Here is a 17,668-nt window from a genome sequence, read left to right as displayed (position 1 = left end):
ATAGGGGACGCATGGGAGTGGCGTGGTCACGTGCAAGTGGGTGCATTTGTTTTGTTCCCCGGAGCACACTGGAGCACACTAGGTGCTGGAGATAATGGGTTATCTCAGAAGGCAGAGCGAGACGCGAAGCCAGTTGATATATAACCAGATGATTTAGAGCAGAGGAATTGACACAGTCATGCCAAGAACATGCAAATGGACCTTGTAGAAGTGGAGCAATCTTCCATTTACTTGGGTATGTACTTTTAGGTGCATTTTCTGAAAATATGGCTAAGGTGTAGGAGTGCGGTAATGATAGTGCAGACGGAGTTGTGTTCCGATGCAAAAACAAACTATTTTATTACGCACTCTACTGTCGCACAAACAACGCTTTCATTCATCTTTCACTCATCTCTCTTTAACTACGTCATCCCCCGCTAAGGGTCACAGGAGATGTAGTAAACACCACAATAGGCTAGAATGCCGTGAATTATGACCCAGTAGCCACTACAAAGGCTTCATTTAATAGGTTAAAGACATATCCACATCAACTGCCCCTGTGGGGTCAGTCCCCGTACCCCGTTCTCACTTGGACACTAAATGATGTGTGAACAAAAATACAATGCTGATTTACTTTCCACATAATCTCACACACATTCAAAACCTCTAAACAGTTTTGCACACATTGATTTAGTTTGACAGTTATAGGGAGGTGTAGTGGTTACGTCATTGATGTTTCCTGCGCGATCCTCCTTGAAATTGCCATGTATTTCCAATGGACCCATTTCTAAATCGTCTCGTTTAAAACAAATAAAGTATGAACATTGGCATGGTGTACCTTTCTGTGTGTATTCATCCACAATCTATAGCTCAACATGAAAAGATTCGCAATTAATCGCAAAAGTAGCAAAATAACAACGTTTATGTTTTCGTTCACTGAGGAACTACACTCACTTTAGCGCTGCTGACTGACATCACCACAGCGTAGACTCCTGGCTGTATTAGGCGACAGCACTGAACGACAGGCATTCTACTGGTAAGTGTAGTTATTTTTTAGAGACAAATTTAAAACCTTATAACTAACTTTATTTCAACCCAAAATTCTTAAACAATAATGTTAGTGATAGAAGGGAACACATTTTATGCAAAAATGGAAAGCTTGCCAATGTTCTTGAGGCAGAATTATTATAATAGCCGATAATACATTTTCTCAATGATAAATCCCTATACGGTCAGACTACACCTCGTCATTACAAATCTGGACCTGTGGGAGCGCACAAAACAACTACCCCCGCCAGAAGAAATAAAGAAGAGAAAGTGGATGTGGATAGGCCATACCCTGAGAAAGGAAGACACAAACATCACCCGGCAAGCCCTACGATGGAACCCACCTGGAAAGAGGAAACGCGGCAGGCCTCGAAACACCTGGCGCCGTTCTTGGGAAGGGGAAATGAAAGAGGCTGGACTGGGATGGCACAACATCGTTCGGGAGGCCAAAAACCGTGCAACATGGAAAGAAATCATCAGTGGCCTATGCTCCGCAGGGAGTGCAAAGGCTTAAGTCAAGACTACACCTCCCTATTGAGAATAAATTAGAATATGGCCACCAGTGATGTCATCTGGGACATTGAATCCTTGTGTTGTATTAATTATAGCTCAAGGTAATTATACAGTACCAGTCCCTATAAGACAAGGTATTGCTATTTTGTATGTACTGTACTTCATTTCATGGTGCAGTAATTAACACAACGCAAGGATTCAATGTCCCAGATTACATCACTGGTTGCCATATTCAAACTCATTTACTCTTGGTAACTGTTAAACTAAATGCATGTGTGCAAAACTAGAGTTTTTGGATGTCTGTGATATTATGTGCAAAATAAATCAGCATTTTTATTTTTTTTGGTTAAGTGCCCCTTAACAGTCCATTCACCTTAGTAGTTTGTCTGAGAGGGAGACCGAGTACTAGAGTGACCAGATGCAAAAAGTCCAAAAGCAGGACAACAGTAAGATTTTGGTGGGACAAAGTGGGACAGATAGATAATGTAAATTTTTGTATTAGAATAACTTCACCGAATAGATAAAGGTTAAATAAAAATAAATACAAATTAAATACAGAATTATATCTCTCCACAATCATCTTGGCACTGGCAGCCGGCTTGTTACCACCTAACATCTGTTTTAAATATTCAAACTTTATCACTTGACAGGAATGTCTTGTGTTCAATATTCCCTGTTAACACAGAACTAGGGAACACAAATAATAATACAAATAAATTGTGTTTCTCTATTAGAATAACTATGGATGTAGCTTTTGTACGACCACACAATTTTTTTTGCAATATCTGAGTCTGGCCAAATGACAGGAGCTTGCTTGCTACCACAGTTGGCTGACCTGTATGAATAGGAGTGTTGTACAGTGTGATAGACGCTTGTTATCTCCGCTGCAGTGACCTTGTCCGTCTGGCTATCATTTTTTGGTTTAAGAAGAAACATATCCATAGATCTGGATGTTTCTTTTTGGTGAGCCACTTTCATGTGAGACTCACGTCCACTGTGGCGCTTCAAGTCGTATTCTCCTCCATGAGCAATTGAAAACGAACTATGACACAAAACACAGAAAGCTCCCTGAGGATTGCCTGACATCTGCCTCACCCAGGCATGTGTCGTTTGTGTCGTCTTGGTTGTAACTGCAGGTCTGTTTCTTTTTACTGCTTTCCATCTTGATTCATAGTTCGCTTGTAATGTTGTGTTTTCTTTTTTGACAGCTCGCTAAACGTTGACAGTGTGCTACATTTTGACAGCGCGCTAAATTACTATAACCAATCAGATCTGCGATATGAGGTAGCGTCACGACTCTCACTAGCTGAGCGCTAAATTACTACCTAACCAATCAGATCTGCGATATAAGGTAGCGTCACGAGCAGAGCAATGTGTGTGGACAAGAGGCGGGTTGCTACGTTTACATAGGGAGGGGCTTTTAGACCAATGTTATTTTTTTGCTTCGAAAAGAGGGACATCCTCTCAATATGTGGGACAGTACACCTGGTCACCCTACCGAGTACAGGGCAGAGGGTATATGAGTACAGGGCAGACACATGGAGAGGAAGGCTCCCAGGCAGCAGAGAGTATATGAGTACAGGGCAGACACATGGAGGGGAAGGCTCCCGCCTCCCAGGCAGCAGAGAGTATATGAGTACAGGGCAGACACATGGAGGGGAAGCGTCTATGCTTTAAGCAAGTGGCTTGTCCTTCCGTGTTGCTCTGATTGGCCACTGATCTACGCTAGTTTTGCCCGCATGCCGGTATGAGCGTGCGCATGCGCGTAGATAATAATAATAATAACGCGAGAGCCCACGCACACACGCAGCGTAGATAATAATAATAATAATGCGAGAGCCCTCGCACACACGCAGCGTAGATAATAAATAATAATAATGCGAGAGCCCTCGCACACACGCAGCGTAGATAATAATAATAATAATGCGAGAGCCCTCGCACACACGCAGCGTAGATAATAATAATAATAATAATAATGCGAGAGCCCTCGCACACACGCACGCTGAAATGGGTATCGTAGAACATGACATATTAGACAAACGCACAAAATTGGCACAAGTGTAAATTATGCATTAGTCACTCAGTTTTAACATCTATGCACTTAGCTCAACTCGTTCGTAAGTTGGCTGTGGAGCCTATGGTCACAAGTTCAAATCACTCTTAGTTAAATTTCTTTATTTTTTTTCGTTGAATTAATTTATCATCTCTCTATATTAACGTAACTAGCTATTCATATCAATCGAAATAACGTTCATCTCTCTATATTAACGTAACTAGCTATTCATATCAATCTAAATAACGTTCATCTCTCTATATTAACGTAACTAGCTATTCATATCAATTGAAATAACGTATTGTATTGTTTTCATCTCTATATTAGCGTGATTCCATCAACACAACATAAATGTTCAAAACACAACTTCATTATTGCTTATCTCTGCACATTATTGCTTATCTCTGGGTTATGGGTGGACGAGCAGTGAGTTTTAATATTGAGCACGGCATAAGTAGGTAATATGCTCTTGCGCGTGACACGACTTTGGGCTTCATTATTCAGCCACAGGCAGGAGTTTTTAGATCACAGGCTGGTCATGCATAATCGCGCCCACCAGACTCTTCTACCGAATTGACTAGGTTGCGCAAGTCAATCAATAGATTACACTTTCTGTAGGCTTAACACTCACCTACTCATTCTGTTGTGACACAACATGACATGTTAGGGTTGTCACCTTCCGTGATCATGTTTGAACCAATGTGTAAAAGATCTGTTTTAGATTAGGCTGTAAAAATCTGTTCTATAGGCTATATTTAGTCTAGTTTATTAGACAAAGCATTTAAAAATACTTTGATGAGTCTACATCAATAGCATTAATTAAATTAATTTTCAGCCCTGCTTATGTGTACATGGCAGGTAGCCTTCTGAAATCTAGTCGCCAAATGGAAGTTTTACCTGCATTTGGCCGGTGGCAGGTGTTAATTTTCAGCCCTGATGAAAATGGGGGACCCTGATGTAAACAAGACGAAAGTCTTTCTCTGGTCTGCATCCCCTTAACAATTGTATGTATTGAGCTGTACTAATAAACTTTTCAATCAATCAATCAATCATGTAACCTACAGCACACCAGGTTTTAGAATAAAATGCATTAACAACACCCCTTAGCTGTTATAACTATGTACTAAAATGTACCTCTGCTTTGGCTTGGCTGAATAGCAGTGATCGTCCATCTTAGTTAGTTAGGCGTTGCAGTATATAGCGTGGCGTATATTGATGCAGGTAGGTATTATCATGCTAATATGTCATGTTCTACGATACCCATTTCAGCGTGCGTATTATTATTATTATCTACGCTCATACCGGCGTGGGTGCAAAACTAGCGTGGGCGTGCGTGTGTGCGAGGGCTCTCGCATTTATTATTATTATTATCTATGCTCATTCTCGAAGACACTCTGATGTCACGAGACCGCCGCCATCTTGGTATAGGGGGACCATACGGATTTCTACCATCAAATCCATGCATTGAGCTCCGTTTTTATTACATGTTTTATCACATTCTTGTTCATTTCATAACATTTTCATACGATTTGTTTTGAAAATATTGAGGCCAACATGGCATTTCACTATTTCGAAAGCCTTTCTGGTGATTCTAAGGCGAGATATGAGTCAAAGATCTCCCCCTGATTGACTTGACATAATGTCCATACAAAACACCTGCAGACATGGCCATCTCTCGAATACCCAAATTGAAGCTGCTGTGTTACGTTTTGTACTAATAACTAACACAGAAATCCAAATCGCAAGTTTTATATAATACCAGCTGATGCATCACGGAGGAAAAAGTGGCTGGTGGCTAACGTTCGGCTAACTCGCTCTGTGTTGTGGTCGTGGTAGCTACATGCTAAGCTAACGTTAATTACATAATATCGAACCGATAGGAGCTTATATTATCTAATCTTACGTGGTGGTACCACGTGTGCCACTACCCGATCAAACATCCACGTAAGATTAGATAAGATAAGCTCCTATCGGTTCGATATTATGTAATTAACGTTAGCTTAGCATGTAGCTACCACGACCACAACACAGAGCGAGTTAGCCGAACGTTAGCCACCAGCCACTTTTTCCTCCGTAATGGTATAAAACTTGCGATTTGGATTTCTGTTTTTGTCATTAGTACAACGCGTAACACAGCAGCTCTTTGGCATTGTGAAGGACCGCTTGATAGTCTTTAATTTGACGCTTTAACGATCCGTTTCTGCACTAAATGAACCGTACACAATGTACGAGGCGGGGCAGTTACCCCCTACGCTGCAGTTGCCTAGCAACAACAGGCAGGAAGTTGACTTCGAGAATGCGCGTCATGCGCGCACTCATACCGGCGTGGGGGCAAAACTAGTGTGGGGGCGAAACTACCGTAGATCAGTGGCCAATCAGAGCAACGCGGAAGGACAAGCCACTTGCTTCATATCGTGTGTGTGTGTGTGTGTGTGAATAAATTCATTCATTCAACTCTGGAACACAAGAACAAAATGTGGAGTCTAAACATAAATTATTCATTCTAAACATAAAGTGTTTTACATAAAACAGATAAAAAGAAATACAAGGAGATAATGAGTAGCACAAAGGAGCATAGAAAGCATGAACAAAGAATAAAAGTCAAAGTGATTCATTATCATTGGGCTGCACTCACAATAATTCAATTTTAATTAAAGGAGATGGTGAACATAAACAGTTTTGGAAATAGTCAATGTTGGGGCAGATCTGAGATCTTAGATGAGCAACAGTGTTTTGAAGTAAATTCTATGACAAACTGGTAGCCAATCAATTTGTGCAATATGTTCAGTTTTCTTAGGGAGGGCCTATATTGATCCATGACAAAACAGAGATAAAACAGACGGAAGGTATTGTTGTCCACTGGTTTGTTTTCAAATTAGAACCTAGCGTAATTGTGCGTTTGCAGAAATGACAGCTTTGAAAACAGATGGAGACAGACTCATCATCAAACCTGTCCAACAAAACAGATACAAAAGATTCAAAACAGACGTAGAGGGATAGACACAACAGGATCAATGCAGCCAGCAGCGGCATTCTGAATTAGCTGTAGTTGCATAAGTGCTTCAGGGAGACCTGGAAAAAGAAACTATTACATTAGTCTAACCCGGTGCTTCTCAAAGTGGGGTCTAGCGACCCCCAGGGGTCCTTGAGGGGGTTCCAGGGTGTCCCCAGAAAAAGTATGTTTAATTTCAATAATATTTTATTAAAGTTTAGCCCAATGAGAGAATGTATAAGAATGACAAATATAAATATTCAACTGAATAAATATTCTGATCACAGGTTTCACTCTCTCCCCTGTTATCCCCACACCTACAGTATAGAGAGAGTTATCAGGCCATGTTTAGACGGAGAGAGTCTGAACAGAAACCGCAAAAGTCGTCTTGCTAGTGTTTTGGGATGGAATTCTGCGTGCAGACGAGGCTGTAAAGACTCGAGACGATGGAGCCCCGCTGTCACACGATTGGCGCAGATGTCACATGACCAGAAACGTCAGTGGCCAATCAGATCGCGCAAACCGAACGCGGAAGTGCAACTCCGTTAGGGAAAATATTCACGCAACCCATACGCTACACTGCCTCAGGTTGTTGAGACCATAGATATATATAGTTGAGACAACTAGGCATGCTGTGAAGACCCGCCCTACTCTGCCTCTGATTCGCAGACTGTGGGTGGGGGAATGTGATTGGACCAAAGCACACAGACAGTGGCTCCAGTCACTAATAGTTGCGATAGCCGCTGTACTGATTCTTGTGTATTTTAAAAGTACTGCCAATGTAGCCTTCAGGTGATCTCTGTGGATAGAGAATCAGACATGCTTGTTCGCTTTGTTTACGCTTCTAGGCTACTGGCGCATACCTGTGACGTAAGCAGTACGCGACGAGAGCCTTGACAACCCTTTCGTCATAGTTTTAGGCGGTTTGACTGTTCAGATGATAGCGCGAAGGTGTATCGTTTCTAGGATTTCCACCCAGAAAGGTGGTCTCACTTTTTTGCGGATTCTCCCCGCAAAAACGCGTTGCCGTATAAACAAAAGGCACATCAGATTTTTTTTTTCCGGATTCACCTGTTAGCGTTTCCGTCTAAACATGGCCTCAGAATCTGGATAAAATCACATCTAACAACTAATATATTTTCAGATGGAGGTCCCTGGAACACAATCTTAACAACTGGGGGTCCCTAACTTATTACCTATCAATTTGGGGGTCCTTTACATGAAAGTGTTTGAGAATCAGTTGTCTATGCCTATGGCAAGCTTTTCCAGCCATGAGGCCGGTACCCACTGTGGCCTGATAGGGGGCCCTAGTAATATCCTTGATCATTATCTTTAACCTGAAACAACTTCACCCAGTGACTTTAGGGGCAAAGAGGCCACTGCATTTGAAATGTTTGGGTCATGGAAATCTTTTCAACCTCAATAGGGGTCAGGTGCAAAAACTATGGCAGTGAACTCCTGGCCAATGGTATGATGTAATCAGGTTAGGCTACCTCACTTTTGCCAAGCCTCGAGTAGCCCGGATAGACCCCACTAGATTAACCCACCCACCCTGATACAAACACAGCAATACTATGATGATTAGTTTTAACATTCAATGGTTATGGTTAACGGTTATGGTTAAGATATAAAGTTAGGGTTAAGCTTATGGTTAGTGTAACCTCTTATGCATCAGGCAAAAAATGTGGCTAGTTTTGCATAACACGCTTGGCGATTGCATACCCAAAGTAATTTGCGATTTATTAAACTTCATATTTTTATAGCACATGCATGAGTCTGGTCTCTTTTGAAAGAAAACATTCCGAACTTTCTTCCACAACAGGATGAATCACTCAGAGTGCTAATGAAATAGAGTTACAGAGGTTTGAACACACTGAAGTAAAAGTCACATTTCTGTCACATTTCTGTTTACTTGTTGCCAGATGCCTGTTTTTGAGTTCCAGCTGAGAGATAGGAGCTGGAAAACATAACGGTTCCATAGCCTGAAGTCTTATCTAGTACAGGTCCAAAGTTGATAACAATCCCACGGAAAATGTGTGTTTTACAAAGGTTTTTGTAACGTGTGTACCTGTGTTAATTCGGCAATTCAGCGTTAATTCGTCCGCTGCCATTGATTCCGAGGCACTAGTCAAACTGGACGTGGTCACTTGTCCGAATGGCTTGTCAAATGATGCTTGTCGGATGTTTGGTCTTGTAACCCGAGACTGGAAGCACGCAATAGGTTGAGTAGGGTGACGATCGAAAGGTGGCAAATTCAACTTTCCAACAATGAAAAAAGGTTGATCGGCAAAAACGCAGCCTGGAGCCGGCAGAGGAGGGCAAAGTGCTGCGACGTATGCATGCATGACAGCCCGTCGTCGGACCATCCGATGTGTAAGAGGTTTAAGGTAAAAGTGTGGTTAAGGTTAGGATTAGGGTTCGGACAAGGCTGTCAGTAAAGTGTGTCTCGGTAGTCTTGAGGTAAGGCACCTCCCATGTGAGCACCCAGGGTTTGTTCCCCAACAGGGAGAGTCAAAAGTTTTCTGAAAATGTTAAAAGTTACAATACAAATCTGTTATATATATATGCTATAACATAACAGACAATATGTACCTTTTTCCTGTGGTCTATTAGTGCTTTATTTACATATTTTAAGCGAGATTGGTAGAACAACGATGCTCTATAATGAACAGTGTGTTTACTTTGCTCTGTTCATCCCTCAAGTTGTTCCTCCACATAATATTTGAGGATCTGATGGAGGGGGGAACACAGTTTCGCTGATTGCTTGCTGGGAAACCTGCCCAATTTGACGATGCTCTGAAATTTATATTTACATGTTAATCAGCTCCACTCAGAAGCCAAATTCCAACCTTCAGTTTTGCAACGCCTCTAAGCCTTTCTGACAAATGTGTTTCTTTGTATACAAGTTGTGCCTGCCTAATGAGCTCATTTCAAAGCCTCAGGGATTTCCCAGAGATTTCAGTCTCTGTATATCACAGATACACGGAGACCTGCACAGATGCACATGACGTACACATGTGTATTACAGTACTTGTGAGGACCTTGAACTGTTGACTATGTGTGTTTGTGTTTCTACAGATCACAGCAGAGGAGCTCACAGGCGATGATGACTACGTGGAGCTTTCCTTCAGTTCTAGGAAACTTGACGATAAGGTAATATGGGTGTGTGTGTGTGTGTGTGTGGCTGTGAGTGTGTGTGTGTGTGTGAGCAGATTTTAAATAATCTTGTTAAAGGGGACATTATTATATCTTTTATCTGTTATATAACTTTCTTGAATCTTTGGAACATGTTTGTTAAGTTTTTTTGCAAAGAAACTAACGTCCCAATATGATGGAACTAGAAAGCAGCACACAGTGAAGCGCAGCTAACAATATACTCGTTATTATCACCATACATAACGCTTGCTTATATTGAAACACGTTGAGATTAGGGCCGTTCTTTCAACCTGAAAGTGCACTTTCTTCAACCTCGAGGTAAACAAATCTCACAGAAGGTAGACACTGCCGCCTGCCGGCACCATCCAGGTATCGACGTGAGCTAACGGTAGCTAGTTAGCCCGGCCGGCAGCCCGGCACCATGTATCAACGTGAGCCAGTTGCATTAGGATTAAAAAAATTCTCACTCACCCCGTTTTATATTACATTCCCAAAGAAGTGCCTCCGTCTCTCGTAGTCTCGTTGTGCTGGATGAAATCACTGGTGGCGAGTCGACTCATGGCGCGAGGGTTTTGCTTAAATCCAAACAGACTGCAGTCCTTTAATTGTCCAAATGTGACAGTGTGTGCAAGTTTAGCTCTTCTGTGGTCAGTGAGCTCATCGTGGGCTGGAGTGACGGTGGTTAACTTCGACGCTTCATCGTTCAATAACATCATATTATTAATATTATTATTGCTTAAGCTTTAGCAGCTGCTCAGAGTTAGAGGAAATGCATACAGGTAGGTTAGTGTGACGCACATCTGCTCACTCAGCTCAGCTCTGTGCAGGGTGTGTGTGTGTGTGCACGCACTTCAACCAACTCGAAAGTTAACTCCGTTTCACTAATGGAAACCGAAACCCAATGCCGTCCCTGTATAAACTCCGTTTCAGTGGAAATAGAAACTTAAACCAAACTCTGATTTTGACGGTACCGTCGGTATTTCTAAATACCCCGGTATACCTTAATACCGTCATACCGCCCAAGCCTACTTTGACATTGTAAAACTAAATACGTGGAATTCTGTAAGCATAATACAAGTCATATCACCCACACGATATATGCTCTGTGTCCAGAGCATGTATGCTTTTCATTCATTTTAAGACACATTTATTGCAAGGGTTTTGTAATACACATACACCACACCCTCTGTTCTCATTGCAATGCGTTTTTTATTCTTTCTTATACAGTAGGAAGGGGGAAGAACACTATATCGTGGGTGTTCATATGACTTGTATTCTGCTTACAGCTTCGAAATTCCACTTGTTTCGTTTAACGTAAAGCCTTTTAAATATAATCAAAACGTTCCCGTGTTGATAATAATAATAATAATAATAATAATAATAATAATAATAATAATAATAATAATAATAATAATAATAATAACGAGTTGAGTTACGCGGAGCGCAGTCAGTCAGTACACCCCGTATATTCCGATAACGCTATAAACCATGCTGCATTCATTCGGAGAGAAAGACCTATTATTCCAAATGCTATTTATAGGGTTTTGACCATAATTACACTACTGTTGCTATTTTACAATGAACTATAATGAATTGCGGTTCATACAGAACACGCCAGTGTTGAAACTAGCACAGAAGCTAATTTCCTTGTTGTAATAATATATTCTACCACTGGGCGTCAGCTAAGTGTGCTCCGAGCTGTGCGTACACATAAGCACGAAGTCAAGTTCAAGTTGAAATTGATGAATCCCACTCTTTGCTTAGAAATGGTCGTATGCACAGGTTAAGCACATATCTGTGCGTAAGACACGTTGATGAATGAGGGCCCTGGTGTTTTAGACTTGTGCAGAATCATTCTTTTATTTTGAAAAACCCAGACCGGATGTTGGAGTCACTGTTTTGCTCATACTAGGGCTGTCCCCGACTAAGGATTTGGATAGTCGACTTTGATTGGCAGAAATTTGCCGATAGTCGTCTGGTAGTCGACTACCCCCCCCGAATGCAAAAAATAAATAAAAATATACTTACATTTTTAAATTTGTTATTATCATTCCATTTGGGCTGTGGGGGGTGCCTTTCACAACCACACTACAGAAGGTTAACCCTTTCACAACCACACTACAGAAGGTTAACCCTTTCACTACCACACTACAGACGGTTAACCGGTCTAACCTTCTGTAGTGTGGCAGTGAAAGGGTTAATGTCTGAAGGAGTGGACTGAAGGCGTCTTGTCTTCTGCAAAAGCATGCAATTGGTCCACTGATGGATACATCTTGATATTTGTCTAGTCTAGTGTGTTCATTAGATGAGTGAAATCCTCTTTCAGTGCCTAGGCAGATATCTTAGGCAGATAGCCTTGCTGGTATGCGCGCCATTAGCGTTAGCCTTTTGGAAAGAATGATTATATATTATACTTTAATTTAAAAAAATTGCATTCGACTAATCAGGGTCAGCCCTAGCTCATACTAATATTATATTGACAGAGCTATTGAAAGTGTCAAGCTGATGAGAAGTGATCATGGAAACTCATGAAAGTCTGCCTGATATCAAGACACAAGGGTCCTCAAACTCGAACAACTTACGAGAAAGTTACAAACAAATGTCTTCGTAACTCGACTTACGAACTTCTGATTTTGGCATGATCGAACGGTTTCTTTTCTGAGATTCGTTCATAGCTACAAACAGGATTTATGAACTCTGAAAGGCAGTCATAAGTCAGACAGACTGGTGTTCTTGATGGCTTCATTTGGGAGAAGAGAAGATAAGATAATCCTTTATTGATCCCCTTGGGGAAATTCGGGAAATGCATGGGGAAATCATTGGTGATTGCATTCACGTCAATTTTACAGACATCCTCGGAATTAAATAATTATAATATGAATAAACACGACAATATTTGATCATTAACAATTACGTTTTACATTTATAGTCATGACTGAATGAGGCATTGTGATGTCCGAAAATGAATAAAAGCACTACACAACCACTGCAAATGACAGTGAATAAATACATACATACATACATACATACATACATACATACATACATACATACATACATACATACATACATACATACATACATACATACATACATACATACATACATACATACATACATACATACATACATACATACATAAATAATAAGAACTAAACCCAATCATGCGGATATAGCTATAGTGGAATAGACTATATGTATATATATTCCATATACCATCTTGTTTTCTATTGTTATTATTTATTGTAGTTTTATTTATTTATTACATTGCTTCCATGTGCACATTGTAACAGCCAGTGTAGAAACATTCCAGTGCGCATCTCACTGTTCACAAGTTGAACCCACACAAATGACAACAAACACAAATGATAAGTTTAACGAATTCCATATAAATCTATAGCTTATTAGCTGCCTGTTGCATGCGGCTTGGTGAGGATGCATAAGGAGCGCTCCTAGGCAGCTGCGCTCAGTGCACACACACTATGGCATAGCAACTGCTGCTGGAAGATATCGCTGATTGTGCACTGAGGAGCCAGACCAGACACTCAAACCCTGTGCCACCACATGTCCCTGGGCCCCGTTCCCCGTACCTGGATAACTGAGTTAGCCGGATAACTTTCGGTGAAGTCTGACTTAAGCCGGACTTTCCGGTTCCCCGAACCTGGATTGTCCAAATCACCATGACAACAGATCCAAAAGTTTGAGCCTGGTCGAAAGCAGGGTTTAAGTTCAAGTTAGCCGGATGAACCATCGCCACGCCCCCGCAAAGAAGTGACAGCGCGTTTCCTGAAATTATTCCCACAGTCTAGGATCTGCGTTATACCATTCTGAATTACGTTTTTGTGCTCCATTCTTCCAGAGGGGTCTTTTGAAATGTAAAATAGACCCAAAATGCTGATACTAAATTCACTTTGTCCTAAATAATGCACGTTATATACCGTGGCGCTCGCTCGGTGCGATGTACACATTATGTGGTTATTTTAATTGTAACTGGGATTAAGATGTCTGATGAGATGCGCTGTTTGACAGATTTGAGAAATTGAATGAGCCGTTGACGTCACATTAATGAATGAGCATAAAGAGATAAAACTTCATTCAAAATAAAGGATATTCTAAACACGGGTCTCTCGTTCATTAATGTATAAACAATGAATTTATCCCATCTGGCACAGTGGCGCAGCGGTAGTGCTCAATCCTGACAACCCGGCGACCGGTGTTCGAAACCCTGTGTTTCCAATATAATTTTTTGGAATATAATATTAATGATTATACGCCAAAGTAGCCTAGTTTTAAGTTAAAATATTATAAATCTACATGCATTGAGGATGTCATTCTTTATATAGCTCTCAACGTGCACCAAATTGAATTATTCCTACATCACAAAAAGAAGGGAAAGACTAGGTTTCGAACCCCGGTCGTCTGCGTGAAAGTCAAAAGAAGAACCCGTTACACCACAGTGGAGATAAGTAAAAGATCGACCTTACATCAATCAATGGGTAAGAGAGCCGTATCGTTATTCTGTATAACAGTTTAACTAATTATTTTCGCTAGCAAGATCTCATTTGATTATTCAATCCAGCAGGCAAGTTTAAAGAAATATAATCTGATTGATTGAGGTAATGAGGGACTTAAAATTAGCCTATAGATAACGCATTTAACTTGTCGGCGAGGCGATTGAGCCGTACTGCAATATGTTAATAAAGTTTTAAATCAATTAATCAATCAATGCCGCTAGAGAATCAGGATCTCTGCTATCGATACGTGCTGGCTTTTCAACTGGAGCGGCCGCGCGCACTTATCCTGGGTCTCAAGTCTGGGTTGAGTTAACGAGACTGAATCCACCTTCGAGGAACAGGAAAGTCCCGGCTTCAAACATCGGGTTAACTGAATCTGGATAATGACATCTTGATCGACTTAGTTGAACCAGGTACGGGGAACAGGGCCCAGGTACTGTACCTTGAACATGTGCACATCAACCACCTGCTCTACATGGTCTCACGATTCCCGGGATGTGTACATAACTCCTACATCTTACAGAACAGATCTGTGGGTGTGCACCTCGAGCAAGGAGATGCTGGAGACGCATGTGTCCTTGGTACTTACTGTATACGTACATGCATAATGAATCATTCCAGCAACAGTAGGCTTCTATTATTCTAAGAATGTTATGGGAACAGAGGAACGGGACCCGAATAAGAGAGTGAAACAGTTCAACAGTTTAAATGCTAGACAAGTGTGTATTTATTTATTTACAAACAGAAAAATATACCATACAAAATACAGAGCACTACAACAGCGACGGTGGAAGTGTGGTGTATGCAGGTCGGGGCCTGAGTTAATGAAGTGTGTGTTAACCCGAAGAATGTGTGGTGTAGCAGATTATGTGTGTATTTAATATGTGAATAAAGTCTTACCGTGTTGAAAAATATGTAGTGGAATAGGTTGCTTCAGCCACGCCGGGGCGAAACAATAACGGATCCCAGAGGGGATAACGCGAGGGACTTGGCGAGGCGAGGGGGAGAAAATAACACAGGAATATAACGGGCGGATGAACGTGACGAGTGTCCAAGACGGCGTCCTCCAAACTAGACGGAAGAGAAAAGAGACACGATATTAGTTGACCAGTAAACATCTACCCACGCTGGAGGGGAGAGAAGAAACGAGGTTAGGCAAACATAGGCATTGAACACGCGCATCAAACAACGAGGGTTAGGTAACAGAATATTGAATGAACAATACAACGAGAACTAAGCTAGACAAAATAGTCAAGAGGTAAGGATTTAAGGCGCAACAAACCTACTGTTCCTACAGAACGAACTCGCATCGACTGCTGGGCTGGTCAGGCGTTTATAGTCCGGGGAGAGGCAGCATTCTCTGATTGATCATCAGAAACAGCGTGAGACGGGAACGTCTAGAGAGACGTGCACCTCGAGGTTGAGTAACCGCGCCACGCGTTCTCAGGGGGGAGCCAACAGGCTGTGGTCCCTGCTCAGATACAGTCCTCACAACAGTACCCCCCCTCTCACGGGAGACACCGGGCGACCTCCACATGGCCTCAGGATTCTGCCGATAGAACTCCTCCAGGAGAGCTGGATCGGCCAAGTACGAGGAGGGGACCCAACTGCGATCCTCCGGGCTGTACCCCTCCCAGTCCACCAGGTACTGGAATCCCGACCCCGACGGCGTACGTCCATCAGCTTCCTCACTGTCCAGACCGGGTCGCCATCTTGCAGGACCCGCGGAGGCGGGGGTGCAGCAACAGGGGCAGACAAGCCGCTCTCCGACACGAGCAGGGTGAAATGAAACACGGGATGGACCTTGAGGGAGGGGGGTAACATAAGACATACCGCGGAGGGGTTGACGATCCGATCCACTTCGAACGGTCCCACGTAACGAGGCGCCAGCTTCCGGCACGGGACTTGAAGCGGCAAGTCCTTCGCTAACAGCCAGACGCGCTGGCCCGGGTGGTAGATGGGAGCTGGCCTGCTCCGTAGCCTTGACCAGAGCACTGCGGGCAGTCTCCCACATACGGAGACAACGCTGGAGATGGGCGTGAGGTGACGGCACGGCAATCTCCAACTCCTGGGAGGAAAACATAGGAGGCTGGTAGCCCAACGAGCACTGTGGATATACCCGTAGCTGCACTGCGTCTATACTTTCTCATGCACCTTGTTGTGTATCCTGTTTATTTTTCCTCATTATTATATTCAGAGTTAATTATATTGTTTACACTGTCTTTCTTCTATTATAACCCTGCCCATTTGATGTTCCCAAACATTTTGGGAACATCATATTCAGAAAGTATCACAGAGACTTCTATTGACCAAGGAATTAGTTATTATTAGTAAGACACAACATTTCAATCAAACATATAATAACATGTGTTTCATCATACCAACTGATCCTGGTGTGACAATACCTAACATTTAGATTAACCCAGTTAATGCCTTAACTAGACAGTTACAATGTAACATTTAGATTAACACAGTTAATGCCTAACTAGACAGTTAGAAGAAAGCAGGAAGCCAGCACTCTCGGATTCAAAGTTTTAATTGCAGCCTGGAACATACATGTTTCGGAACCAATGTGTAACTAGACAGTTACAATATAACATTTATATTAATTAACCCAGTTAATGCCTTAAGAGAAAGAGTCTGGTGGTCAATGTCACTTCGGATTGCTACGGACTTTACTCCTGTTGGGAAACTAAAGCGATGGTCTGTGCTCACCACACGAGCCGGCGTCTACCCCCGAGCTTCATTTTACCGCTTCGCTCAACCAATCAGAGAGGGGTCTGCAGAAATGGGCTCAACCAATCAGAGAGGGGTCTGCAGAAATGCGGCTACGGAAAGTATAGACGCAGCTGCACTGGTCATGGAGTTCAGGGAGTATTCTACCCAGGAAAGGTGTTTACTCCAGGATGCTGGGTTGTTTGCGGTGAGGCAGCGAAGGGCAGTCTCGAGACTCTGGTTGGCCCGCTTGGCTTGTCCATTCGTCTGAGGGTGGTAACCGGAGGACAAACTGACGGTGGCCCCCATCCCTCGACAGAAGGCTTGCCACACCCGGGAGGAAAACTGCGGGCCCCGGTCGGACACGATGTCTTGGGGAATGCCGTGTAGGCATACCACATGGTCCACAAGGAGCTCCGTGGTCTCAGCGGAGGATGGTAACTTATCCAACGCAATGAAGTGGACTGCCTTGGAAAAACGGTCCACAATGGTTAGAATAACAGTCCTGCTCAGGGAGTCTGGAAGTCCAGTAACAAAATCCAGTGTGGGACCATGGACGGGTGGGCACAGGTAACGGACGTAGGAGGCGGGCGGGGGGCCGATGAACGGCCTTACTGCGGGCACAAACCGGACAGGCAGCCACATACTCCCTAATGTCTCTCTCCATGGTTGGCCACCAGAAACTCCGCCGCAGGAAGG

At 42.7% G+C, this 17,668-nt stretch overlaps 1 protein-coding gene across 1 annotated transcript in view; it reads left to right on the top strand.

Moving 5' to 3' along the window:
• cpne4a (copine IVa) overlaps positions 1–17,668 on the top strand; it is a gene marked incomplete at both ends in the record, with an annotated part of 402,880 nt that overhangs the window by 95,082 nt on the left and 290,130 nt on the right. The window contains one exon of the mRNA XM_084336898.1: positions 9,663–9,737. Coding sequence (XP_084193024.1) covers positions 9,663–9,737 — 75 coding nt within the window. The remainder of the gene's footprint in view (positions 1–9,662; positions 9,738–17,668) is intronic.

This window comes from Notolepis coatsorum, assembly GCF_963971535.1.
Source record: "Notolepis coatsorum genome assembly, chromosome: 19".
Classification (NCBI taxonomy): Eukaryota; Metazoa; Chordata; class Actinopteri; order Aulopiformes; family Paralepididae; genus Notolepis; species Notolepis coatsorum.
This window is presented reverse-complemented; position numbering and strand designations above follow the sequence as displayed.